Source organism: Aspergillus neoniger (genome assembly GCF_003184625.1).
Source record: "Aspergillus neoniger CBS 115656 unplaced genomic scaffold BO87scaffold_50, whole genome shotgun sequence".
Classification (NCBI taxonomy): Eukaryota; Fungi; Ascomycota; class Eurotiomycetes; order Eurotiales; family Aspergillaceae; genus Aspergillus; species Aspergillus neoniger.
The window spans coordinates 79,173-104,958 of NW_020291178.1; the positions used below are offsets into that span (position 1 = coordinate 79,173).

Here is a 25,786-nt window from a genome sequence, read left to right on the forward strand (position 1 = left end):
GAGATGTGTTGGGCTCTTGTCACGAAGGCTGACGCAGCTATTGCTTCTGAATTACTCACACGGGACTGTGCAAAGACATATCAATGAACGAAAGCGGATAAGGATAGCATATCTTAACAAGAGAATAGCAAGGAAAAATAGAAATCTGCTTCGAGAATAAGATAAAATGGAGACATCTATGGTCCCCAGCCTGCTATAAAATTACCCACCTGTGATACAACTCCACCACTGAAGGATGTCTGCCTGTCATATCGATCCACCCCTGAAGTATTACCTCCCTTTTCAAGGATTTGTTTATGTTTTGTGGATAGCGCGAAAACCGAATCAGCCTTCGAGCTAGGTTCATTTTACACAGAGTCTATTGCGACTCTGGATAAATAAAGCCAGTCAAGATCATGGATACTGGCACACAAAGGTCTGCTAAGACACTGCTTCACTTGTTCTATCTTCAAAACAGTTGACTCTGGATATATCTACAACCATGGCGTCTTTTCTATCATCATCGTTCTATCATGCACACACCGCCCATTTACTTGTCTGTGATAATATCAAAGAGATTATATGCCTGGGGGTCTTATTTGGGGTATTGAATGCCTCCGTGGCGTCTGAATTCGGCATGGGTGCCTCTTTGCCTTTCCACCAGATACTTTTATCGTTACCTCAAATGTTTCTCTGGTCATGGAGCAATCTGTTTCTTTTCACTCTTCATAATCAGCGCTCTGAGTCTGCCATCTCAGAGGACAAGATCAACAAGTCCTGGAGACCTCTTCCAGCAGGCCGGATAACTCCCCATCAAGTCAAGCTTCTTTTATATTGCATGTATCCCGTCATATTTGCAATTGCAGGCACCACGGGGGGTGCTGGGCCGTGTCTTCTGGAGGCATTTTCCTGCCTGTGGTACAACGAATGGAACGGCGCGTCAAATCCACTACTGAAGAACTTGCTTAATGGTATTGGATTCGCGTGCTTCTTTTCCGGCCCACTGGAAGTTGCAACAAAGAGCTCAGTTCTTTCGGGTGATATGAAAGCGTTCAAGTGGCTCCTTGTTCTCACTGGAGCAATTACGACGACTTCTCACGCCCAGGACTTTCGGGACATTGATGGAGATAGAATCACCGGTCGAAGCACAGTGCCCTTGTTAATCGGAGATGAAAATGCGAGGTCTGCCCTGGCAGTGGGAATTATAGGCTGGACAGCGTTGTCCTGTTGGTTTTGGGATGTTGGCTCGGCTGAGCGCTCATGGCTTTCCTGCATCCCCGCGTGCGTTGCGGGCACCATTGTGGTTCGGGGGTTTTACTGGAACAAAACTCGTGCAGGTGATCGAAGGGCTTGGAAGATTTACCCACTTTGGCTCATTGGACTTTTCGTTATGCCTCTGCGTATTCGCTAAGCAACGCCAACGGGAGACAATTTGGCGTGCCTGGGAATAACGGGTAGGCTCTTCGAATAGTTCTGATAGGCCATTTTATTGCAAACCGATACAGCAACTTGAAATTTCCCTGTCAGTTTGAGGTGGTTGTAAGGGGCTAGGCGGTATTGTGATCGTATATCAAGTATTGCATGGTTCGAACTGTAGTAATTGGAGGCTAATGTGCCTTAGCTACGTGGCATGATTGGTCACCCCTAAAAGACTTTACCCCATTGATGGGGATTGGAGCGGTTTGAGCGGTTCTGCGGCTGCATCGATGGTCGTCGGACGCCTGGACTGGTGTCCGCGAAAGTGGGAAGTAGAACCGCCCATCTGTGATTGGCGGAATCCAGCTAGATAGAGTAATTGTTGATGTAAAATATAAGGAAAACCGGTTAGGTCAGTCCAGGCTGAAGGAGAACGCAAATCAGGTATCCCGCACCAATTGGTCAAATGTAAACTCGCTCGCTGAACTCGCTTAATCTCTAAAATGCATCCCATCAACCGTGCACATTCCTACATTGCAATTAAGTGCTAAAATGGTGGACTATCCGAGTGCATTTGCTTTTGTTTAGTAGGGTATACATGGTATATTTCTTGTATAAATCCTTGCCAGCCTTGCCTAGTGGCTGCATTAGGTGAAAATCCGACTATCATTACCCAGATAGGAAGGACGCTTGTTTACCTAGTACTTTCTGAAGTGGACGAGGTGTTCAAGAGATCCTTGCGGTGGAGAGAGCTGGTTTCAGAGTAACCATTCGCTTATCTTTGTATATATCCATTTGAGGCTAGTTTACTGTTCAAGAGCGGAGTGTAAAGCCTGCTTCAGACAAATGGGGTCGGAGGTAAAACGTGGAGACTTGAAATGATCATAGGGGCTGTGTTAGATGAGGTCGGCGCCCGTGCCTCCCTTAGCTGTGTCTAAGCGCTTAGCGCTTAGACTCTTAAGGCTCTGAGAACTGTTAGAGGTGTGCCTGTGCCCGGCCGGTGAGTGGAGCGGCCGGTTCCGCCAGTCCCGGAGAGCTTTAGAATACAATAAGACTGTGAATGATGTGTGTGGGCCACTCAATGTTGTTGTAACAGCAAATGATGTTTGTTTCATCGTGCTTGGATTAAGATGAGGAGGAGAATAAGGGGACGAAGGCGAGAAGAGAAGAGAGAAGAAGTGTGGGGGCAAGTGCGAAGTGCATTCCAAACTCAGCCCCCCAGATCGGTGCTCTTGGTGAGCTTCTCTTGGTGAGCTTCTCTTATAGGCTGCACAAGGCAGAATTGATCCCTGTCGAGCGTTACAGTTATCCGTTACTGTTGCACATATGGCACCCGCAACACTCCAGACTCTCTTATTAACAGCTCCCGGGTACTTGGGTCTCTTCAAACTGGAAGTCCCGTCATAATCGATGAGTCCTTCAGGCAGAACATCATCAAAATTCGATTCTTTCTCCCTTCTCAGACAGATAGCGTATCTGACTTATGATTCTCTCCCATCATGACACTCCCATTAGGAGCTGTGCAGCTAGCTGTGGTCTCATTCATCGTGGGCCCCATGGCTATCATCGCTGTGGCGCTAAGACTGTGGTCCAGATATCTACAGGGAAGGAAGCTGGCTGCAAATGATTACTTGGCATTGGTAGCATTGGTATTGGCTGAATCTGCTTTGTCCGTGTTTCTGGCAGGTAGGCTTCTCGGACTCTTGAGTCCCCTCGAAATGATGAGATAACGGTTTGAACTCACATTTGACTCAATCTAGCTGGCTTTGCTGCTGGCTTGGGAGTTCATTTAGATGAGCTCTTAGCAACAGCACCTCAAAAGTTTGCCCTGCACATGAAGGTGGGTTAATGGATGATAGAATATTTCCTACCTTGTTCAGTATAATATCGACTAACTTTACTTCAACATTGGTTTAGCTTTTCGTGCCTGCACAACTGCTGTGGGCAGCAGCGAACTCGTGTGTTAAGGCTTCGATATTGTACCTCTACATCGACCTCTTTCCCAGTAAGGTCTTTTGCCGTTTGTGCTATGGCACCCTGTTCACCACTGCCGCATATTTCACCATGGTACTGCTCGAAACCTTCGCGCTTTGCAAACCGGTCCAATATAACTGGGATAAATCGATTGAAGGACATTGCACTGGTGAAAATATTGCTTACCTCGTTGCTGGCATTGTCAATCTCACCATTGACACTTTCATTGTTATTCTACCGATGCCTTTGGTTTTCAACTTACAACTGATTTTATCCAAAAAGATTGCCGTCTCTGCAATGTTTAGCCTTGGCGTGTTGTAAGATTACTCTTTCGCTTTTGTTTGTTTCTCGCTTGCAGAGCAGGTTACTTACTATGATCACACTTACCAGGATTTGTGTTATTTCTTTGTTGAGGGTCGTTTGGTTGTGGACTTGGAATCTAGCTGACATGACCTACACCGTTACACCCGGTGCCATTTACTCGGTATTGGAACCAAACCTTGGCGTTGTAAACGCGTGTTTACCCACAATAAAACCTGCTATCAACGAGCTCTTTGGGTCGTACGTACACCTCCTGTGCTACTTGACTGTTTGACAAGGATTCTTGATGTCGATCTTGAAAGCTTTAAGCTGACACTCAATAGTTGCACGCTCCATGGTGCGAAAGGTAGTTCCAACAGCGGTGGTGTTTATAGTAGCAGATCCAGTCGAAAGCTCAACGGAAAAGTGAAAGGCAACCTTACTCGGGATTTCGAACGGCTTGATGATGAACTTGCACTACATGAAGTGCACATCAACAGTCATTCTATTGTTGGTCTCATCAGCAGTGACCACAAATCGTCGAGTCCAAGTTTACCTTGAGTGAAGGGGGAAGATCCAATGGCTCAAAATCACTATTGCAATTAAGTCGGGCGTGTCCTGATGTACCATTCTGTAATATCGTCGTATCCAAGCCTGACTTCCCCAGTTTGGGTTAGGCGTTGCCATAGATGCTAGTCATTATCTTTTCTTTGCTTATGCATAATGCTTGCTTGTGTTAGCGTACTTACCCCTCGGCCTCTTTACTGGCTGGTTACATAGCTGAGCCAAGTTGGAAGTATTTAGCGCCGGATCAGCAGTAGTTTTGCTGTATGTAGACGTATCTAGTAAGTTGTGTTCCTTTAGTTCTCTACTTCTTTCCGGCCCCACTTCCCGCTCCAAAGAGCAACGAAGCACAAATAATTCCCTCATTGGTTCTGACTCTGATGTCTTTACTAAATTGTACTAAGCACTACGAAAATGGAGAACTCCCTTCGCACTGGAAAGCCGCCATGTAGTGCGACCTCTTAATTTGAATTGAATTTGACTCATTGCTCTGCCGAAAGAAGGCTCTCTCAGGTTACCCGGAATTGGAGAAATTCAGATGAGACAACGATACGAAGGAATCAGGTATATTAAAAAGTGTCCTACAAAAGAGCCTGCATAGGCCTTAACTATGAGTTCCTTGCTGACTAAATTGAGTCTTTCATATTTATATAAACTATATCCACTAGATATACTTAGGATTGATATTAAAATTTGAGACAAAAATTCATGACGTAAGTAGAACTGGAAAATATGTTTTCCATAATATGTTTAAAACTTGTGTTCAAGAATAGTTTTTAGATATACTGTGCAACACTATAGCTCTAATATGTATCCAGCTACACTGGTCGGTTCATGAAGAAAAGCGGGACGAATAGCGCAATTCTGTTACGTTGTTGGCTCACTGCAACTAAGGCATATCTGTACACAAAAGGGGAACAGACTGTATCCTGCGCTGGGCCAACCAGAATTATATTACCTTCGAAAACGCCAAGACTGGTCTACTGCTCTAAAATTCTATTGCGTTATATAAATAATCTGGGATTATGGTCTAAAAGCTGGTTTATCCCGGCATAGATTGAAGTTGTTTATTCCAATATGTCATTACATAATTGAAGGATTGGGACAGGTTGATTCGAAATCCAGTTAGCTTATATTTCTATGACATTTATGTGGAGACCTTTCATAATAGTCTGCTATATTTTCCCCATATTAGATGTTATTTATATACTCTGAAGAACAGCTGACAGTCTAGCCAAGAAGATCCTATCGTTGAAATAGATGATGGAAAAAAAAAAAGTATTACCTGAAAGGCTGATCTGGGCAAGTAAAACGGAGTTTGTAGATAGTATATAGGTACTTGTCCTCAGTGGACCTTACTTTCTTGGCTTGGGCTTCATATAGCTGTAAACTAAGTTGTGCATCTTCAACTGACAGGTTTGTTCCAGAGATCTATCTAATACTAAGGGCCCTTTTCGTTACTACCCCATCGCTTTCTCTTTCCTCGTCTTCCTCCACCATCTCATGCCGACCCATCATCCTTCATTCCTGGTGTAATATGTTCTGCGCTTGGAATACAACAGCCTCCCTGGGAAGGTATTTAGCGAGCATAGTGGTATCCCAGTAAAGCCAGACCTCCTTGAATTGCAATCCATCCAGAGCATCGGCGGAGTCCGCAGGGCCGATAGTGCTTATCCAACTGAGCGGAATGTCAACAGTCGGCTCTTCGGTGTCGTTTCCAGGCAGCCAGATGTTGCGCGTCCACTGGGATATGGTCGCGGTTGTACCGTCATCATTTTTGACTTCCCAGAGGTTGTGAAAGTCGTGCTGTAGACTCTTAAATTGTCCAAATAGACGTTTCATCGACGCCCACATCTCGTCCCCACCATTGTACTGGGCAGTGTTCTGGTTGTGGAAAATGACGTTTCTGGAATAGAATCATAAGCCCGAGCCGTGGTTAAAGCTATAGGTGTCAACTGTATCAACATAGTTTTTGACATGCTGTTGAGCTGGGGTCTGTGGTCCGGACGTATGCCAGGTAGAGGTGGAATTACAGCTTACCAGCTGGGGCATGGTTGGATAACAGGAAAAAAATTGAATGAAAGAACTGCGGTATATAGAGAGAGTCTCCTTGTTTGATCTGGATTGATGTGTCTATATTCGCGAGCAGCTTATAGATAGTAAACAGGCCTCATTACCGGGAGCCGAACGGACTGTGCTGTTATTACAGTATATGATTCGTCATGTTGCCGAGGCACAAGATTTCTGGCATCTTTATCATTGGCTTTAAGGATACTACAAAGCCAAGTTCTCGATAGCTGATGTCACCAACCTATAGATGGATTCCTGTGGGTCGAATAATCACTCCCGAGGTCAATGATCAGTAATCCTAACTTACCCTAATTCTTCGCCGATATCTGGGTCGCAGTTCTAATATAATGAGCCCAGCTTTCACATCAATTCCTCGAAAACTATTTTCAAGTGTCTTTGTTCGATACCTCTTCACCTACCAGACTCAATTAGATTAGAACTCTCTATACTATGGGTCTCGACTACAAAGTCTTCACCAGCAGACATTCCGGTGTGAGCCGGACGACACCGGCTGGTCATGATGAGCTTAAGTGGGTGCCGACTACTTCGACCTTAATATTTGGCCAGAGAGATGCAGTCCTAGTCGATACCCAGTTGACCATGGCTGCTGCGAAAGACCTGGCAGACTGGGTAGTAGGCACCGGGAAAAACCTTACGACCATGTATATCACCCATGCCCATGGTGATCATTTCTACGGTACCAGTGCCATTCTTGAAAGGTTTCCGGACGCAAATGTTGTGGCTACGCCGGAGACTGTCTCTAGGATGGCTAAGGCCATATCTCCAGAAGGCCTGGACTCATTTTGAAGAAGTCTTTTCCCTGGGCAGATCCCAGACAAGCTGGTGATCGCTACTCCGCTCGAACAGGACCACTTCATGCTGGAAAACGAGCGATTGGAGGTGGTCAGGTTGGGCATACGGATACAGATGATACAACAGCTCTCTGGGTTCCTGCAATTGGCTTGGTTGTTGCGGGCGACGCAGTCTACAACAATACCCACCCATACCTGGGAGAATCAAAGTCCCAAGAGGCCAGATCGCACTGGGTGGCAGCGCTCGATAAGATTGCGGCCCTTCAACCAAGGATTGTCGTCGGCGGCCATAGTGATCTATCTAAAGAATTCTCCCCGGATGCCGTCCAAACAACCAAGGATTATTTGAATGACTTCGCGCGACTGGATGGACAAACATTCACCCCTGAGGAATTATATTCGCAAATGATGGAACTTTACCCTACGAGATTGAATGTCGGCTCGCTATGGGGAGGTGCAACACTCGTGAAGAAATGATCTATGTGTGGTCTCGATGTTGATTGAGTAACTAGTGGCCTAGTGGCCTGGTATATGCACCATGATGGCATGAGCTTAGCATAATTAAGGGAATATTATGAAAATCATGAGACGATTTGCACGAAAAATATACTCCGGTGTTACCACCAAGAGGGATGTATGTATGTGCACTGAGTAGCAGAGGTCGCTCTTCGCAACTATCTTCGCATGTGCTAGTTGCAAACTCGAGGTCTCAAAATAAATCCCATACCCCGAATCACTGATACATACGAGTGGACTTCCGTCTTATCAGATAAATACTTTCTAAACCTTCAAGTGTAGTACAGTGGACGAAAAATGGTCCTCTGTGTTTGATGAAGTAGGCTCATGAATTGCCTTTTGAAGGACATAAAAGTAGCACAGGCAAAAAAGACAAAGTCAGGGTTCAATCCTATCTCTTTCTACATGACAAGGTCTGGTAACCTAACTCAAATGGCTGCACCTGTCGTGTCTTGGGAGCCGAGTCATTTTCTTAGAAACTCAATCTGTCCTTTAATGTTCTGTTCAATCCACTTCCCAGTGTAGATATCAAAATGCCCAGCGCCCTCAATATACAAGAGCTGCTTTGGTTCTCCGGCATTTTCATAGGCAGCTAGTTGAGATGCTGTGGTAACAAGGCTATCATTACTAGGAACAATCATCAGGAGCGGAGTCGGCGAGATACGATGCACCATGCCCTTTCCTTCAAACGCAAGCATATTGAGCTGTGTCTGTACCGTGACAGAATTTTCCCAAAGACCACCACAGTTGTATGAACCGCGTACTGTCTCGAAAGCGTGAACACCGGGGAGCATGGCCGTAGTATTGCCAGACTGCGCTACTTCTAAACTTTCCGCGATCAGTGGAATCCGTTCTGGTTCTAATCCAGCTGTGATACGAGGACGTTCTTTCAGAATGCTCGGAAAGCGGTCTTTGAAGGCCAAAGACCGCGTCTCTCCAGAGACTGCAGGGCACTGGACGATAGCAGCTTCTATTCGTTTGTCCACAGCAGCTGCGTATAGGACATTGCCTTCGGAGAAGCTCGTGCCCCAATATACTATACGCGTATCATCCACACTTTGGGATGTAGTTGCGAAATTGAACGCATCGTAGTAGTCGGCTTGTTGAAGGGTCGGGTTTGATTCTTGCCGGGGTAGTCCATCGCTGTCGCCCCAGTTCCGTTCTCTGTCACTATATATGCCCTTCTGTTACGTATTTGCACGACTAACTATGCTGTTGAGAAAGTTGATTTCATATTAGTGAAATACCGGCCTCGGTTCCATCAAGAGGTTGATTTGCATCAACAGGTCACAATGATCGCCTACCCATCACCGTTAAGAATGTAATGCTGGGCCTATTCCTTGGGTAAATGATGATGGTCTATTATCAAGCACTAGTCACGTCGCTTCATCGTGTCATACTGTCGTTTCTTCTAAAACTACAAGTCTATCCACACCTTACATGTTTAGTATTCTATACTTGAATTCCGTCGTACGGAAGCCAAACGCTAACGAGTAAATTGTGATGCCGAACATCTCGCCGCAATGATACCCATGTAATCACTGCTTGCCACACACAAGAACTTGCTACCATTGAATATTTCTCAACAGATTTAGGATAGGCCCAACGCGTCAGGCATGCTCAAGTAGTAATAATGGGCTAGGCGTATTAGGGGTATGTCTTGCCTCCCAAGCTTCTAAACAAGATGTAATGCCATTGAGGATTGCTTGTATTCACTATACCCCGGATGCGCACCGAACCCCAGCATATAGCAGGCGGTCTAGTAAAAACAAGAAGGACTATTTCCAAATAATATGATACTGCTCCAATGTAAATGTGCATTATATAGATCGGTACACCCAAAAGGCAGACATAAAGCTACGGATCACCAGCAGAAAATAAGCCAGATGCTACGCATGGAAGGCGATTTCCGCTCACTCTAACAATCCATTGTTGCCACACTTTGGAGTCAAAAATGATGACTATGTTGATGATGATGTTGATGGAGATGCTTTTTCTACGGATACATTAGCCAGAGATATGGCAGAAGTCCAGAGCATGAGGTGGTAAACATACATGCAGAGCAGGAGTTTCACCGGCATTTGCGGAAAAGACAGAGCTGGCGCTCGGTGAAGCTAGCGCAGCTACAGATGAGCCGCCAGATGGTGTAGCAACATGACTATGGCCATCGCAAACACCATACATAAAATGCTGAGACGAGAATGTTGATAGAGGACTGCCCTTGTGCAGCTGGCATTCGCCCCCTCTCACGCTGTAGAGCCAAGACGTGCATTCTGCAAGGCTATCGCAGTAGCTTGCACATTGTGAGCTACTTTCGTAATTGGTAGTAAAGGCGAAGGGGGCACCGCTGAAAATACCCATTGTATTTGCGGAGATATTATCCAGGCAGCTGGCATATGTGTTACCGACAGTGGCGAACAGGAGGGAAATGAAATAGCTAGAAATCTTCATCGTGGGTTAACGTAATGGCGGTTAAAGTGGCAGGTTTGTCTGTATGGTAAGAATGTAGGGGGTGTGGGATGAGTAGTAGTAATTGAAGAACATATATCGGAGTAGAACGAGACTGAAAACACCGCTTGGAAGAGAAGGAAATGGAAAGTTCTGGTTCGATCCCCAGGCTCTGTTTCTCACTCTGTTCCGCTCGACTTCCAGATGACCCCAACAAGGTATTATGCCTAGCGATATGCCCGATCAGGGTCTTAGCCTTAGCACCGGAAGTGTGATCTACTTTGGGGCTAGGTCTATGCTCGGTGAAAACCCTTTCTGTCCAGAGAAAAAAAATATATCCGTAGTCCCTGGAATTAAATCACGGAGCTGCGGCTCTAGGAGAGGCGAACACCCGTTTGGGGTTGAGGTCTCGGCTAGCATTCGATAGTTCCATGAAGCACAACGGTGGCGAGATAAGGGAAATTAGGGTCTCAGATGAGGCCTGTCCTCTAAGTGGGGCTCGCCGCATCGGCGCAATCCAAACGCTGAGCTAGGCACGACGCCGGCTGTACTTGACATGAGCACCGAGATAAGTAGACACTGGTTGCGTTATTTTCCAGTTGAATAAGATAACATGGAGCGCAGTTTATCGTCGCTGTGGCAATTAAGTGGTTCTTTGCTTCAAAACGCCAACAGCATTTGTGACATGAGTTGTAGTCCAGAAAGTCTGGTGCTACTAGCCAAGAGAAGACAAGCTCTGCTAAGGCTTTTTTGTCCGCGCCGAACCCTTGGCGCGCCCCGCATGGATTTTCAGCCGACGCACATGACAAGAGGCCCTGAACCCTCTCTCGGCCCCCATTGAAAATTCGAGGTCCCTAGCTCATACCTCATTTTGATTAAATCTACTAGTCCATCCATTTTGTTTCTGCCTGGAGTGGGTTCTCCTCAAGTTTCGATTTGGTCACTATTGATGGGTCGAAAACAGTTGAGCAGTATCTAGTTTGTGACTAAGATCGATGGAACGGCCTGGCTTTGGCCTTTGTTATGAAGAAATTGGTGTGTTTTGACCCCTACGAGTCAGGAAGAGCTTTGTATAACTAAAGTCAACTACATGAGATTTCTATATCGTTCTCCGACAACCGGCCATGGTGGGCCTTCAAATTTTATTAGACACCACCTAGGTCGAATCACACCTTCCTCTTAGAGAATTTCATAGGACAAAAACCTTGCCATCTTTCCCCTTTGGCCACTTATTTTTTATGGAATACTCCTGGCCAAAGGTTACTTTCTCATCTCCTTGAGAAATCCTGAAATCGACGCCCAAAACACCGAAGTCCAGCCGTAACTCAAGTAGTCTGTCATGATTGGCACGTTCTGATGTCATTCTCTTCGTCCGTAAGTCTTCGGGGAGACTTGTCGGAGCTCGCTCTCGCTCGGCAAATCGAAGATATAGCTTCCGTAAGGAGGGTACGTGAGCATGGTAGTGTTTTACTAGAGTCACTAGTTCGGTGTATAGTACCTCTGAGCACTGAAGGAGACATTGATCGATGAACAAGTGCTTGAGCGAGGAGGGGAAAAGTGCCCAGAGTGGTGTTATCGGGGTAGTGGTCCTACTTTCAGGGATTTGCAAGAGGTTACTCCACCGTATATGAACGGATTCTAACCTCGGAAAATTCGACAATGGCCCAAAGAAAACAGGTGCAGGAATCTTTGTGTCCCGACAAACGCCCTGATCATGTAAGGTCAAACTCAGGTGGCGAATTGAGAAGCGCGACCTTTGCAAAGACTGGTACAGCTGATGTAAGTCTTGTCTGTCCTGACTATAGGTTCCATTATGGACCTTTTGCTGTATGGTGAATGACTCGAGCGCGGAGCATCGCTCGAGGAAACGAGGGAGGTTCGGCATTGCCTCTTTGGGTGCCTCAAAATCCAGATGTTTGAGTGCAATGGTGGAAAGATCTTTTGGCATGCTAAGTAGAGATCGATCACATGGATTTGAGACGTATAGCTTCCGTAATGAAGGAATCCGAAGAAAGGGAAGTAATCGGGTCAGGGGGGTTGCATTCATTGAGATTCCAATTTCCCAGATGCAAGGCCCATTCTTTAGTGCGATTTGCTTGAGCTTGGTCAAAACCCCTAACTTGGGATGACTCGCCCATGCAATGACCCGCTCAAAGTGAGGTGAACGTCTGGGAGGAAACGGTCCGTCCTCATATCCTAAGACCCATCTCTCTTCCGGAAGAGCAACCCCGAGCTTCTCAAGATTCCGCAGCTGGACTAACAGCAGAGCTAGCCAGGCATTTTCATAGTGGTGGAGCGCCCGATGGTAGTCGGACCGCTCGGAATCTTCCTTGAGGTCTCTGCGCCAGGCATAAAGCTTTCGGCGGTGCTTACGCTTGGACTCCCCGTAAGGTAACATGAAGTGGCGATATCTTTCTTCAGGAAAAGTTTCTAAAGGGGGTAGTTGCTCCCATCTTCCCTCCTTACAGTCGCTAAGGTAAAGCTCCAAAGATCGAATGAGTGGAGCAAGGGAGGAATTCATTATTATGGCTTGGGTGAATCGACGTATGGGTAGAAGACTTTCAGGCAGATTTCCGTAGGAAGTACCAAAATAATCATAATCGTTGAGGGGAAGTGAGATATGATAATAGAGATGTGGGATGAACACATCGTACCAGCCCTTGGAGACAAGTATCAATCGAGTGTAGTCAGATGATGTAAAGAAAGGTATCATCTCAAGAAGAATCTCACTGGGGATTTGATCGAGCATTTTGGGCAATATGTCGAAATGTGAGAAGTAGAGTGCAATTGGGCAATGAAAAGGACAGGGGGCCCATTAGTTAAATGTCTTATCTTTGAAGTGGGGCGAGTGCGCCGCCAGAAGGTGAAAAGTCTAGTAATATTGGTAATAATGTATGGGGAATACAATATGAGATGATGTGAAACAAAAAGGAGACCAAAAACGGGCTCGGCAGAGCAATTGCTATTACACATTTTCACTCCAATGCCCACGAGCGACTCTTGCAAAAGATATTCCCCTAGGTGACAGTAATACTTTTTCAGGGAGTACTTCTAACGTAGTCGTGAACTTCCGCGCGACAACTCGGTTCTGCATCCAGAACATTACGAAAATCGGCGATGTTCCGCGCCATATGCTGATGTTGCCGGTACTTATAGCCCTTATTACCCTTCACCCAGTCTTGATACCGTTTTAGAAGAATCTTGGACTTGGAAGAACTTTTCGATGCCTGGACTTCAGCTGTCTTGACCCAATCAATGACTTTGACTTTAGTGCCATCCACCGTAGTCTCCGTCTCATACAGAGTCACGCCCTTGTATTTGAGCTGAAAGTCGGGGGCTACTTTCTCAAAGTTTTCCTTCCAGCGCTTTGGTTGAACAACCTCGAGGGCTTCCTTTGCCTTGGATAAGAGGTTGGAGTCGACTGTTTGAATCCCGCGCGCCTCTTGAATACGGTTGGTCACCCTCGCCGTCACAGCCATGTGATTCAATTTCACTCCACCTTTCCACAAGTGATCAGGGTCATACTCGTAATCCCATACCATGCCAGAAAATGTTTCATCAGCGCCTTTGATGGCGGGTGAGGTTGTGTCTCCAGCCTCTATCACCTTGGGCGAGCGACCATTCGGAGTGACAGAGTCGAGAAACTGGTTGAAGGTGCAGATGGTGCCGGTTGTGGGATCACATTTATGTGCAATGTATCTATCTGACTCCGAAAATACGCCTGCTTCAATTTGATATGCGTAGTAGTAGTACAAGAACTCGAAGAGTATGGCCTGGTCGGAGGCTTTTCCAAGGGCTGCCCAAAAAAAACGGCGCACAAAAACACATGAAAGATCTTTATGTTGGAGAAATGTAATAAGAAGAGAAAGAATGTTGTTTATGCTTCTCGCCTTAGAAATCAATGACAAATGCCTGGTTCGACTGAGGAGTAATCGGAAGAAACGAGAGAGAAAGACGACTGCTCCGTTCGAGGGATTTCGTACCCGGCGAATGTGGCATTCTTATTGCACAGCCTTGGCCAGAACACCAGCATTGCTGCCCCGATATCAGCCTTCGTCAATTATCGAGGTTTTCTCCTTGGTCTTTGAAAGGATAACAGTAGTATCGGAATATGGCCTACTTAGGAAAAAGCATCTTCGGGGGAGGAAGACGACAGAGCCCGGCTGCCACGCTAATTGCTAGCGTCGACATCGAGCTAGGAAATCGCAGAATCAACATTATTGGTTCCCAGGAGGCACGAGTTGAAGTCTAGTGTAGCCAGTTTTTCAAGTGCTAGCTAATTAGAACCGTCTGAGAAGAATTCGTCAATTAGCCAATGCTACGTTCACCGAGCAAGTCCATGCATTTGTACCGTATGAAAAATCCCGCACATTGTGCTATCTTAATTCACGCTTTTATGGTCGTCCAAATTTGTTGTCGTGACTAGATGGCAATATAACATATAATAAGAGCGCCAGAACACTTCATATGCTCAAGTTTGTGTCTTTCTGTTCATTCCTTCTTTTGTCTCTTCTATGGACTACCGCACTTTTCTTGTCCTCTGATTACCCTTTGATATAGCGTTACCTCGTGGCCTTGGGGGAGCAGTCATTCTTTAACATGCAACATTTTCATTTTCCATTCCCTCTGATGGGGCCTGTCGTCGTTCTCTTCCTTTTTTTACTCTCTCAAGTTCATGCGAGAGCGGTCTTTGCTCATTTCATGGTACATACTGTCTCCCTCTGCAAGTCCGGTCGCATTTTTGAGAGCAAGATGCTGATATCTTAGTAGGTGTCTAACACGGAAGGCTATACTGTCGATGACTGGGAGTCTGAAATGGCCCTTGCCATTGAGGCAAAGATCGATGCTTTTGCACTCAATATCGCTGCGGATCAGGATGTAAAATACTGCTTCCGTGGCAAATGCTTTCCTCGCTGCTGAAAATGTCGGCTTTTACCTCTTCTTTTCATTTGATTATGCTGGAAACGGCGCTTGGGATAAAGCCGATGTGATCGACTCTATCAGCACTTATAACTCCCCAAATGCGTACTTTTATTACAATGATAAACCTTTCGTCTCTACGTTCGAAGGCCCTGCCAACGCAGAAGACTGGGTGGATATCAAGTCAGAAACAGGTTGTTTCTTCATACCAGACTGGTCATCACTTGGAGCCATGGAAGCAATGGAGCAAGCTGATGGTGTCGCTGATGGGCTGTTTAGTTGGGCTGCCTGGCCAGATGGTCCTGCGGATATGGATACATACACCGATGCCTCCTATATAAACTACCTCCAGGCCAAGCCCTATATGATGCCTGTCTCGCCGTGGTTTTTCACTAACCTGCCGGGTTATGACAAGAATTGGCTCTGGCGAGGAGACGACATGTGGTTCGATCGGTGGAACCAGGCGTTGTTTGTCGCGCCGGAATTCATTGAGATCATTTCATGGAATGATTTTGGCGAATCTCATTATATCGGTCCGATATAATCATCAGATGATCCTCTAGCCAACAAGACATACACTGCCTTTGATAACGGACTGGCGCCTTACAACTATGTCCTCGACATGCCACATGATGGGTGGCGCGATTTCCTTCCCTATGTGATTGAAACATATAAAAACAACATGTCTACCATCACCCAAGAAGGTGTGACTGGCTGGTATCGCCTGAATAAAGCTGGAGCCTGCTCCTCTGATGGAGGAACCACTGGTGATATAGTCAGTGAGCTCCAGGTTGAGTACTGGCCTTATGAGATTGTGCAAGACAAAATCTTCTACTCGGCTCTTCTCGGATCTCAGGCCGATATCACGGTGTCCGTTGGTGGCACTGACCTTGGGGCCTCATGGACCGCAACCCCCAGCGGTGATGTTGGGGTTTATCATGGCAGCGTGTCATTCTCTGGTCATTCCGGTGCGGTGGTCATTACAATTAGTCGCGATGGAGTTACAATTGCCAGTATAGACGGGCAAACAATCTCGTCCGGTTGCGCTGCTGCTTCTGATATCGAAAATTGGAATGCCTGGGTTGGGAGCAGTATGTCCTCCAGCACGATCAGTGTAACTCCAGCCACATCCCTTTCCAATGAGACATGTATCGAGGGTTGGGGTGCTGGCAATTTTCTCGGGCTCTGCTCCGCGGCCTGTTCTTGGGGCTACTGTCCAATCATTGCTTGTGTTTGTTCCAAACTCGGCCCGCCACCAACTGTACCGGAAGAGACCGGGGTCGAAGGCTATCCGATCTCTGGCGAAGATGCTAGCTACAGTGGCCTGTGCTCGTTTGACTGCAATCATGGTTACTGTCCGAGTACTGCGTGCGGGACGGTCGAAGTAACTCTTACGGTTCCTACAGTGTCCGACTTCGCTGCGAAAGCATGCACCGCCGGTGAGGGCACTGGCGACTTCGTTAATCTTTGTGCTTTTGGTTGCGCACACGGCTTTTGTCCCATCCATGCTTGCAATGGCACCGAGACTGGGACGCTCGACCTGTTTTCCGTGGTCAACAGCAGTGCCACAGCCCATCTGATCTCTGGCGATGACGACTATGGTCTATGCGACTTTGCCTGCGGGCGTGACAGGTGCTATGACCAGTGCGAACTTGGCGATGCTTACTCATATAGTGACGAATTATCCTGTACGGACGATGACACACGGTCCTGGTGCGAAGTGATCTCGCCGTGTAATTATAGCCTGACTATATCTACGCTTGAGGACCTGGACATCCAAAGTGCTTATATGCAGGATGAGTGCATTCCCTACTATATGTTGACCGTGTTGTGCAATTTGATCGACGAATTGGTGGCAAACTATACGGAGATTATGGCCGACAACAACTACAGCAAGACCCTGAAGTACTACAAGGAATACGTCGAGAGTAATATCACCTCCACTCTCGCTAGTGTCATGGAATGGGCACCTGCCGGACCGGGCTTGTCTTACTTTGACTGCGTCATCGAATGGAAGGGCAAGAACGAGTCCGCGACAAGCTGTCCCAACTACAGCGCTACTGGAGTTTTCAGCGTATACTATGAGGTCAAGAACTCCACGGAATTCGAGGAAATGCTACTAGAGGACTACAGCATCCAGCCCGACTGGTTCAAGTACGGTACCGAGAAGGACTCCTATCTCTGCGATGGAGAGAGTATCCTGGCCCCTTCGTGCCATGACTCTGTCGTCACATATAACAACATACCCAAGAAGGCCGACTATGTCAACATCACCGATCCCCGGGTAGTGGTCGAGAAAGCCCTACCAAATCTGGACAACCTGCAGGCCAACATCCTCGCGGTACAGCTGCAGATCTTGCTGGGATCTTGGCCCGGTTTCACGGACGACATCATACAGAGTATCTCATTTGCGGTGGAGCTTCTCCTTCAGGCAGTCAGTTCCATGCAAGAAGTCGTGGCAATTGGGAAGGCAGAAGAAGCCTGGAAGAAAAAGGAAATGATTGAGGATATCATCAGCGCCATCTTCCTGGCTATTCCTTTTGTTGGCGAGGCAGACGCTATCAGTGATATATTCCTGGATGTGTCCCGAGTTGTGACAGTAGTTGAAGACACTGTTATTGTGGCTGATAGTATCTATGAGATTGTGGAGGATCCTGACAATCGTGTCGCCACGATTTTGACAATTCTCCTTCTGGTTGGGCAGCGCTCTGCAGAGGAATACGGAACTATGGCCGCAGCTCGCAAATCTTTGAATAGGAGATCCTTTCTATAGCACTAAACCGGTAGCCGAGTCAGACTTGAACTTACTTGAAACAATTTCTACATAGTCATCCTCCTATGCTTTGTGCCAAGCAGACTCGCCATCAGAAACTTTACTATGAGATCCGCAGTTAGCATTCTAACTTCTTATCCTTCATTCTTCGGATAACTACCTGCAAGATGTGCCAAATAGTAAGTATTCCCGCCAAAATAATGGCTAACAAGGTGGTATTTGCTACTTCTTCCGCACAAATGCAGAACTGATCAAAGTTTGCTCTTATAGATATGACCCGGCAGAATGTAATCCTTCGCTTTGTAGTGTGATGAGGGATAAGTTCCGGATTTCTAACAACATCACTCTATTCACATTCAAGTGCATCATTCAAGAGATATACTAAAATTGTGAATGGGGCGGTGCCTCCCTCCCAAAGCTTTCGGCATTGAGATCAGCCCAACATCTGATGATAGGCAGATCTAGTCTCCTCATGTTGATACACCAGATATGGTCGTGCGCTGAGTATACTGAACCTTTTATATGATAGGTTATTCACTATATCATCACACGTTATACTATATGTGTTACTTGAGAATGTCTGAGCGAGATGAAGACCGCAAGTAATTAAGCGGTTCTAACACTGACCGATTACTCACTGTATAGTCAGAATTTCAAGTCCTCCAATAGTTTATCCTTCTCAAAGAACAACACACCCTCATATTGTCCTTCAAGTAGACCCCAGTACTCCAATTGTTCCATTGCGTCTAGACACACATCATCTTTTGTTCGATCGGTATGTTGCTCGGCATCTTCAAGTTCCACAATAAAACTGTAGCAAGTCATCAGGAATCCGTATAATAAACTAAGGGGGCTCGCGTACCAATGTCTACTTTGGGGCTCCCATATAATATTTTCTCTTCGTGGATCCCAATGAGTGAAATGGCGGGACTGCAGTTCCCTGTAGGTTCGTTAGCAGGGCTCTAATTCGGACATGGTTCCACCTCAGAGTCTCCTGTCCCGTAATGTATAGCAAATACATACCATAACGCTTCAATGAAGGCAATCCGAATACGGTTGTGTTCCTCTCTTGGAAGTGTGTCGAAGCCATGTAAGTTCTCCCCAGGAACCTTCTGCATCACAATATATGCAATATACCCGCCTGGTAATTCATCGCTAGAGTCTTGTCTTTCGATAGCGTGCCCAAGAAGCTTAGGTATCCTCCTGCAGTCTTCTAATTGCGATAGATTATATATTTCGCGGTAAACACTATCACTAGGCTCAAAATACCTAAGGTTACTCCAAACCGTGATTCTATTGATGTTAGTCCAATTTGTTCCTTCCTTGTGGCCCTATCTTTATTTCAATCAACAGTGTAAACATACTGGTTTTTGACCTTTATGACATCGGGCGTATTGGAAGGTAGATCAACTCTTGTAGCTTCATAAACCTCATGTCGCTCATACGTAAAGCCACCTTGTGGGTCTTCCTGCTTCCGAATCTTGCTTGAGAGTTTTCTGCCGACTTTCCAGGCCTCGAATTCAAAGTCTAGTCGAGTATCAAATAGTGGTTTGTGACTATAAGTACTGGAAGCCATGGTTGTCGCTATCAAGGCGGTAATAGTGGGAACTCTGAGAACAGGGAGAAATCCGTAACGACCAACAACGTCACGTGGTGTGGCCTTGTTATTTTCGATCAGGGAAACGTTGTATTCTCTTTATGGTCATTCATAATGAGATAATGAATAACTGGTTTTGGTGCAGTCATAAATTTAGCTGCTTCTAATATAAGTTACATATTATCATGCATCGCTGGTTTGAGAACATAGATGTGGACATAATACTCATTAACAACAACAAATATATATCAAAACAGGAAATTATCACCAAGTCTTCAAGATAGCAACGCCACTATTTTCCCTGCTCCTCAATGTCTGTCATGAACAGTGCAATCCGAGATCAGAAGGCCGTAACTGACAATCTGGCTGCCTTGCTTGGCTTTCACGAGGCATAGTAGTGACCAGAAGAATGGGATGAAGAGAGGGCGATATTACCCATTTCTCGTCCCTCTCGTAAGTTGTCGTATGCTATATCTCCGAACTGGCTCCTACAAGCTCTACACCATGTTCTCCCCGAAAGCTGTCAACGGGAGACCTACAGTTGACATTTGAGTCTGACCACGACTCATGTGACTTCAGCTAGCGCCCGGGCATTGGGTGAGTCTCACTCAACAGCTTCACACACCTTAAGCTCTCCGTTTCGACTTCAACATCAACCATTTTCAAATACTTCGTCCTTTCTATCAGCCGAATCCTCCAAAATGGAAAGGAAAAAATGGAGAATGCTAGGTAAGAAATCCAACCCTTCGTAACCCACATATCTTTAACTAGAACCCTCGCCCAAATAACAGAGAACAACCCCGACGTAATGAACCAACTAGCAGCAAAGCTAGGCTTATCGCCGGAGCTACAATTCTACGACGTATACACCCTAGACGACCCCTCGCAACTCACACACATTCCCCGACCTGTCCTAGCCTTGTTGGTGATCATCCCACTTACACCAGCCTGGGACCAAAACCGCAAGGCCGAAGACGCTAACAAAGAAGAACCCTATCCTGGCTCCGGCCGCCCTGATGAGCCCGTCATCTGGTTCAAGCAAACCATAGGCAACGCATGTGGCCCAATCGGCCTGCTCCACAGCGTGATAAACGGTCCGGCTGTTGACTTTATCAAGCCTGATTCCGATCTCGCGGAGATACGCAAGCAAGCTATACCGCTGGATATGGACAAACGCGCTGAGATGCTGTACAACAGTGAGGCGTTTGAAGTGGCTCACAAGTCAGTCGAGCAGGCTGGTGATACCGATGCAGATCTAATGAATGATCGTCATGGTGGGCATTTTGTTAGTTTCGTCAAGAGTGGCGGGAAGCTCTGGGAGCTGGAGGGGTCGAGGAAGGGGCCTCTGGAGAGGGGAGATCTTGCTGAGGGTGAGGATGTTCTTAGTCCACGGGCGCTTGATATGGGTATAAAGAGGATTATCAATTTAAATGCGGATGAAGGAGGAAGTCTGCTTTTCAGTTGCATTGCTTTGGCTCATAAGGCCTAGAGCCATGCTCAATGCTCAATTGATATAATGTGTACGGAGTACTACTACGGCGATGACTGTAATCTGCATTCCTATTGGTGGTGAAGTCCCGCCGCTGCTCTAGATGATGACTAATGCTCACCTCGGCTGTCGCCGGCTCCACCAGCAAAGTCAGCTAGCGCAAGCGAGGACCCACCGGCAAGGTATAAAATGCGGCTTCCCCCCCAAAGATTTTGAAAATCAAGCGACTCTACGTTAGTTTCCCTCCCCCCTACATTGGGATGTTCCCACTGAAGAATCATCTGCTAACCACATTTTTGCCTACAGTTCAAAGAATCACTTTAGAGTAGACGTCCCACCTCTGAGCTCTTCTAAAGAGCCACAGAATCTCCACCCTTGCTGATGACTGCTATGTCCTCGATGCCCTAAAGTGAAGCCGTTTTTTACTTCCGATTCGACTTCGCATTTGCACGCTCTGTTACGATCTGTCGTCAGATAGACTTGTTTCGGGTGTCGGTGCGATGGTCCAGGGAGTGGTGATGATCTTTACCTTGTCATGATGTCTTGACTTCGGTCGGTCGGACTTGGTGGGTGTCGAGGAGGTCTGAAAGGTGTTCCTCTTTCTTTTATCATCTTTTGTTTTATTCTAAAAAAATTAAATAAAAAATTCAAAATGGAAAAGCGTCTCAAGAAGCGGCACTCAAAGCTTTTTTCGTAGTCATAATTGTCATTTGTTCTGCTTTAGTGTCTCAAAAAAGATTACAAGCCCCCGTCAGTCCACGTTTATCTGTAACATGACGGGCACCACCTTGTGTCAATACTATCTTGCCACAGCAACCCTATGTTTCAGTAAAACAGCGAGATCTCCCTTTCCCGTTTTGTCCGAGGAATCTCTGAATGGGTTGCCGAGAGCCCGAAAACGCTTTGAGAACATATTCGACAGTCTGGGCAGTATAAGCCAGCATCTAGCGGAAGTTGCACACGCACACACACACACACACACACACACACACAAACAATCATGGCGTCTACCTAGTATCTGTAGTTCGAACACGGATTTAGTAACTAACCAATGTCTTATTAAACCAAGCTCTGAGAAAATCATAGCCCCGAATTCTCCGGTCCACTATTGTACTGACCGTCCATCAAACATTTCTCGCTAGTCGCTCACTTTCCGCAGAAATGTGCTGCTACCTTTTTTTGTTCCTGCCGTCTGCTGTCCGCTCGTTTAGGTTCATAACTTTCCCTCTGGGTCATAGCCAAATACTGGGTGAAAATCAGCTATTTGCGCCCTCCCTTCCGGAAGGAGTGCGACGCCGCATCCCGAGGATCTTCAGAATACGTTTTTGGGATCGCAGCAAGCGGGTTCTGAAGGAATGGATAATAACCCGTAGTAATGGGCTCCATTAGCAACCCAGGGGCCGGTAACGGCAGGTAGAGGTTGGGCGCTTTTTTCGGCTCCTGCAATTTCGCTTTATTATCGTGTCTGGGTATTTCAAGATCCTTCATTAGAACTTGCGATGGATGTTCTAGATTAGCGTACGCTGTTTGATACTCTTGGCTCTGAGTCTCTCGGGTGTTCAGAAACTCCCAGAGGTTACGCACGAGCCTCGTATGATGTTCTTCCTGCTCATCGTTGAGGTGAGACAGCTTCTTTACCTGATCAGTTCGAATCAGATGGAACTTTTGCTGAGAAAAATCTAACGGATGAGGCTCGCTTGAAGTAGCTTCTAAGCCAGGCGATGAAGTCCCACTGGTCAATGAACACTTGTCTGGTCGCATGGGAGACGAGCGAGGGCAATGATGCATGCGGTATGCTCTTGTCTCTTGAAAGCTTCCTTGGCAGATACCGCACAGTAGAACCAGCGGCATTCGCTTAAGAGGGAAAGCGGGTAATTCTCTTTCTTGTCTCTCGTGGGTTTCTGCAATGTGCTGTTCAAGGTGTCCCCTTGAGACGAACCGTATAGTAGCTCTGTAACATTGGGGAAAGGAGCATGCAAAAGGTCTGTCATGCCTGTTCATATGACATTTTCTATCCTGAGGGTTCTGAAAGCCCTTGTGAAAGAACTCACAACTCATCCTAGGACATTTATAGAGGCGTTCGCCATAGAAATAGTACAGTTCTTTGAAGTCGAACTGCCTCCTTTCCAACCTCTCTGAGACAGCAGCCCTCTCAACAGTTTCCCTGATGCGAGAAATAACATCAGGTATATCGAGACAATCATTAGAGGCTGCTTCCTGAGTGAAACAGTTTATCTGATTCTGCGTAGAGACAAAAGCATCCAGAAATTTCTCAGAAGCAGACCAAAGTTTGTGTTCCTCAATTCGCCGAACCAGCTCGTGTGCAGAAGAGGGAATGTAAACTTCCTTCTGCAGGGGCCGGTAGTGTGAGTCTAAGAATTTTCGAAATAACATCGATTAATTTCACAGCATGCTTCCTGTCGATGGTGCACTTGAGACCCTCCTGGAGATGCAATGACCAAAAGCAGACTGCGTAGTCCAGAAATGCATAATATCCAGTACTTATGAGGTCTTCAGTAGACTCTTATGAGAGCGACATATCAAAGCCTGGTAGTGCCAGGTAGCCCACACAAAGTGAAGCCATACTTAACTCCACATGTCTGATATCGATGAGGTTTGTGCGGATAAGGAAGCTGTAGCAGGTAATGTTAGACTAGAGATAATGCCCGTGAAGGATATCAAGCGCATGGCCAAAAGCCCTCCAGCTTAAAGATAAGGGACATACAGCTTTGCGGTTCCATGAACAAGCTCAAGAGACCCATCAGTCCTCATTTCGACGAGCGAATCACATAGATCTTTAGAGTCAAGTATCCATTGACGATTTCGGAGATCAACATCTTCGGCTTCGAGGTCGACTGATACCGCACCCTGTATCTCCCGCCACTTAAGTTGACGCTTTGCGCATACCAGCCACCCAAGTAGCTGAATCGCATAAGAGCGGGAACCGTGGTCTTCGAGAATATTGTTCAGAATTCGATCGTATCTATATCGAGACCCAAAGTCTCAGCCTTAACCGTTGTCTACCGAAATGGTAAGATGGAACTCACGCCTGATCAAGCTGACTTGGTATGTCCTTGGTTTTCAGTTCGTTAAACAGAGAGCTTGCTGACACTTGACAGTATAGGTTGTTCATTGCAAGTTTTGCGAGAAGAAACATCCCTGATTATCACTATTGTCAGGATAAGACCTAATAGCTCACAAAGCCTCACCGGAACTTACCCCCCGCCTTTCCCATGACAAGCTCTACTATTGCTTTTGTGTCTTCATCATCTAGCTGGAATTTGTTCTGAATATCGGAGCATCGAGATGACACATACGCAAAAATATCGTCACGTGTATCCTTCGAAGTAATTTCCAGGCTTGGGATATGACGCAAAGCCTTGGAGGTGATGCTATCCTTTTGTGAAACAATAGCACAGATTATGGAGTCTGAACTTTGGGGATTCCGCTGATGATCAATTATCTGGAGGATCCATTCGAGGATCTTCTTCCTTTCAACTTTGCCGCATTCATCAACCCCATCGAGGATGATACAAGTATAACCGGTATTCTTGATCATTACATCTAGTAACTCTTTGGCTAATTTCTCCGATGAGAATGATTGCTTACCTTTGCGACACATCTCTTCGTAGACGTATGGTAGCAGATCAGTATCTCTCGCGAGTGTCTGTGAGATGAGACTAGCCGCAAAGCAAAGGAAGGAGTTTCTTTGTGCATCGCCATTCCTGAAATAGAACCAAATCGTAGATTCGTGACTATTTAGGCAGTATTCAATGATAGTCGAGGCTAGGATAGTCTTCCCTGTAGTAGAGGGTATCAGTAGAGCTCGACTTAATGTTAAGATCCGAATATTACCCGCTCCTGGGATGCCATTCACCCAGAGCAACGGCTGCGTTGATCCTTTTTTCCACGAACAGTATTGTTGATGATGCAAAATCCAACTTCCGGTTTGTGTTTTACCTATTCGAGCACTCGTAAAAGCATGCTGGTCGCTTGCGACGTCTGCGCTATTCAGCCAATTCTGGATCTCCCTTAGCTGACCCAGCTTTTCCTTATTGCGCAGCTTTTCAAGTTCTTCTGATGCTGTGATCACTTTTGAGCGGATGTCCTCGAGTTGTACGAAAGTCAGTCTGTCTTCGAAGACTTGTTTATGGCGCTTGAAGCTCTCCACAACTGGTCCAAACCTCGCTTTATATGTAGACCAAGTAGCTTGAAAGACCTGCTTCCACACTTGATACAATCGAGAATTAGTACTTTGCTCGCCATTAGATATTGATTACTCACTCGGCTTCCTGAAATAAGCAAGCGCTATTTCATGAAACGCAAAAATATCGTGAAACATAGACTCTACGGCGCGTTGGACAAGGGTCTTTCCATCAATCAGGCCAATACAGCGTTCGAGAAGCTCTAGGCCTTCTCCAATAATCTTGTAAGTCTCTAAGAGTTCGTTGAATGCTTCAGATACAGAGCTAGCAACCTGCAACATTTCAGCAATCATGAAGGCTTGGTGGTTAGAATTGAACAGTACCTGGAGCAGAAACTTCATCGGCCCCTGTTCGACCATGTAAGCTAGGTAACTTTGTGTAGACTAATTAAGTGATAGATACCCAAACAAATGCGAGAATATTAGTCGTATTCAAAAATACCTCTATAACTTCACCGTATCTCTCCATTATACCAATGAAGCTGGAAATGCGTCGCATATTCTGCATCCTTCTTTCTGTCGCTTGCTTCGTTTGAATTTTGGCGATGGAGCTTTTAAGATCCGTCAAAGATGTCATCTCAAATTCTGCCACCAGGCCGGGCCCTGACTGAGTCTTGAATGAGTTCAGGGCCTGCTGGAAGCAGGCTGATGTTTCTGTCTCCATGACTTCAGTTCTTGCTGTTGGTTGCTTAGATTAACGCACTATTTCCTCTACCTTTTATCC

At 46.3% G+C, this 25,786-nt stretch overlaps 11 protein-coding genes across 11 annotated transcripts; 5 read left to right on the plus strand and 6 right to left on the minus strand.

Annotated features, from left to right (window-relative positions):
• Positions 1-481: 481 nt before the first annotated feature.
• On the plus strand, positions 482-1,390 carry BO87DRAFT_320091 (UbiA family prenyltransferase; the record flags this gene model as incomplete). The annotated part of the gene is made up of 1 exon (XM_025619878.1): positions 482-1,390. The coding sequence occupies one exon, from the start codon at positions 482-484 to the stop codon at positions 1,388-1,390; it is 909 nt and encodes a 302-aa protein (XP_025474827.1).
• Positions 1,391-2,894: 1,504 nt separating this feature from the next.
• BO87DRAFT_401406 (uncharacterized protein) lies at positions 2,895-4,230 on the plus strand (the record flags this gene model as incomplete). Its single annotated transcript, XM_025625604.1, has 4 exons — positions 2,895-3,081; positions 3,156-3,235; positions 3,313-3,686; positions 4,014-4,230. The coding sequence occupies 4 exons, from the start codon at positions 2,895-2,897 to the stop codon at positions 4,228-4,230; spliced, it is 858 nt and encodes a 285-aa protein (XP_025474828.1).
• Positions 4,231-5,754: 1,524 nt separating this feature from the next.
• Positions 5,755-6,285, minus strand: BO87DRAFT_401407 (uncharacterized protein; the record flags this gene model as incomplete). Its single annotated transcript, XM_025625605.1, has 2 exons — positions 5,755-6,117; positions 6,190-6,285. 2 exons carry the CDS (start codon positions 6,283-6,285, stop codon positions 5,755-5,757), a joined length of 459 nt encoding a protein of 152 aa, XP_025474829.1.
• Positions 6,286-6,753: 468 nt separating this feature from the next.
• Positions 6,754-7,592, plus strand: BO87DRAFT_401408 (Metallo-hydrolase/oxidoreductase; the record flags this gene model as incomplete). Its single annotated transcript, XM_025625606.1, has 2 exons — positions 6,754-7,006; positions 7,204-7,592. 2 exons carry the CDS (start codon positions 6,754-6,756, stop codon positions 7,590-7,592), a joined length of 642 nt encoding a protein of 213 aa, XP_025474830.1.
• Positions 7,593-9,352: 1,760 nt separating this feature from the next.
• Positions 9,353-10,399, minus strand: BO87DRAFT_344964 (uncharacterized protein). The gene is made up of 2 exons (XM_025620848.1): positions 9,687-10,399; positions 9,353-9,627 (listed from the first exon to the last, which is right to left on the minus strand). Exons 1-2 carry the CDS (start codon positions 10,080-10,082, stop codon positions 9,580-9,582), a joined length of 444 nt encoding a protein of 147 aa, XP_025474831.1. The 5' UTR covers positions 10,083-10,399; the 3' UTR covers positions 9,353-9,579.
• Positions 10,400-11,268: 869 nt separating this feature from the next.
• Positions 11,269-12,828, minus strand: BO87DRAFT_369253 (uncharacterized protein; the record flags this gene model as incomplete). The annotated part of the gene is made up of 1 exon (XM_025621963.1): positions 11,269-12,828. One exon carries the CDS (start codon positions 12,826-12,828, stop codon positions 11,269-11,271), a length of 1,560 nt encoding a protein of 519 aa, XP_025474832.1.
• Positions 12,829-13,117: 289 nt separating this feature from the next.
• BO87DRAFT_448769 (uncharacterized protein) lies at positions 13,118-14,078 on the minus strand (the record flags this gene model as incomplete). Its single annotated transcript, XM_025628309.1, has 2 exons — positions 13,118-13,875; positions 14,063-14,078. 2 exons carry the CDS (start codon positions 14,076-14,078, stop codon positions 13,118-13,120), a joined length of 774 nt encoding a protein of 257 aa, XP_025474833.1.
• Positions 14,079-14,678: 600 nt separating this feature from the next.
• On the plus strand, positions 14,679-17,791 carry BO87DRAFT_419739 (glycoside hydrolase family 71 protein; the record flags this gene model as incomplete). Its single annotated transcript, XM_025626961.1, has 3 exons — positions 14,679-14,845; positions 15,084-15,532; positions 15,563-17,791. 3 exons carry the CDS (start codon positions 14,679-14,681, stop codon positions 17,770-17,772), a joined length of 2,826 nt encoding a protein of 941 aa, XP_025474834.1. The 3' UTR covers positions 17,773-17,791.
• A 598-nt stretch (positions 17,792-18,389) lies between these two features.
• BO87DRAFT_380690 (uncharacterized protein) lies at positions 18,390-19,355 on the minus strand. The gene is made up of 4 exons (XM_025624350.1): positions 19,137-19,355; positions 18,796-19,065; positions 18,635-18,712; positions 18,390-18,583 (listed from the first exon to the last, which is right to left on the minus strand). The coding sequence occupies exons 1-4, from the start codon at positions 19,346-19,348 to the stop codon at positions 18,418-18,420; spliced, it is 726 nt and encodes a 241-aa protein (XP_025474835.1). The 5' UTR covers positions 19,349-19,355; the 3' UTR covers positions 18,390-18,417.
• Positions 19,356-20,008: 653 nt separating this feature from the next.
• Positions 20,009-21,052, plus strand: BO87DRAFT_410609 (ubiquitin carboxyl-terminal hydrolase). The gene is made up of 2 exons (XM_025626348.1): positions 20,009-20,098; positions 20,161-21,052. The coding sequence occupies exons 1-2, from the start codon at positions 20,071-20,073 to the stop codon at positions 20,856-20,858; spliced, it is 726 nt and encodes a 241-aa protein (XP_025474836.1). The 5' UTR covers positions 20,009-20,070; the 3' UTR covers positions 20,859-21,052.
• A 2,330-nt stretch (positions 21,053-23,382) lies between these two features.
• On the minus strand, positions 23,383-25,726 carry BO87DRAFT_430645 (uncharacterized protein; the record flags this gene model as incomplete). The annotated part of the gene is made up of 7 exons (XM_025627551.1): positions 23,383-23,491; positions 23,584-23,841; positions 23,906-24,017; positions 24,078-24,659; positions 24,714-25,088; positions 25,143-25,410; positions 25,466-25,726. The coding sequence occupies 7 exons, from the start codon at positions 25,724-25,726 to the stop codon at positions 23,383-23,385; spliced, it is 1,965 nt and encodes a 654-aa protein (XP_025474837.1).
• Positions 25,727-25,786: the final 60 nt, after the last annotated feature.

Coding starts and splice junctions, on each gene's coding strand:
- BO87DRAFT_344964 (XM_025620848.1), bottom strand. CDS start 10,082: ATGAAGATTTCTAGCTATTTCATTTCCCTCCTGTTCGCCACTGTCGGT. Junction 9,628..9,686: donor GTGAAACTCCTGCTCTGCAT/GTATGTTTACCA, acceptor ATGTATCCGTAG/AAAAAGCATCTCCATCAACA.
- BO87DRAFT_380690 (XM_025624350.1), bottom strand. CDS start 19,348: ATGGCTTCCAGTACTTATAGTCACAAACCACTATTTGATACTCGACTA. Junction 19,066..19,136: donor GTCATAAAGGTCAAAAACCA/GTATGTTTACAC, acceptor TAACATCAATAG/AATCACGGTTTGGAGTAACC. Junction 18,584..18,634: donor GAGCCCCAAAGTAGACATTG/GTACGCGAGCCC, acceptor GACTTGCTACAG/TTTTATTGTGGAACTTGAAG.
- BO87DRAFT_410609 (XM_025626348.1), top strand. CDS start 20,071: ATGGAAAGGAAAAAATGGAGAATGCTAG. Junction 20,099..20,160: donor GAAAAAATGGAGAATGCTAG/GTAAGAAATCCA, acceptor CCCAAATAACAG/AGAACAACCCCGACGTAATG.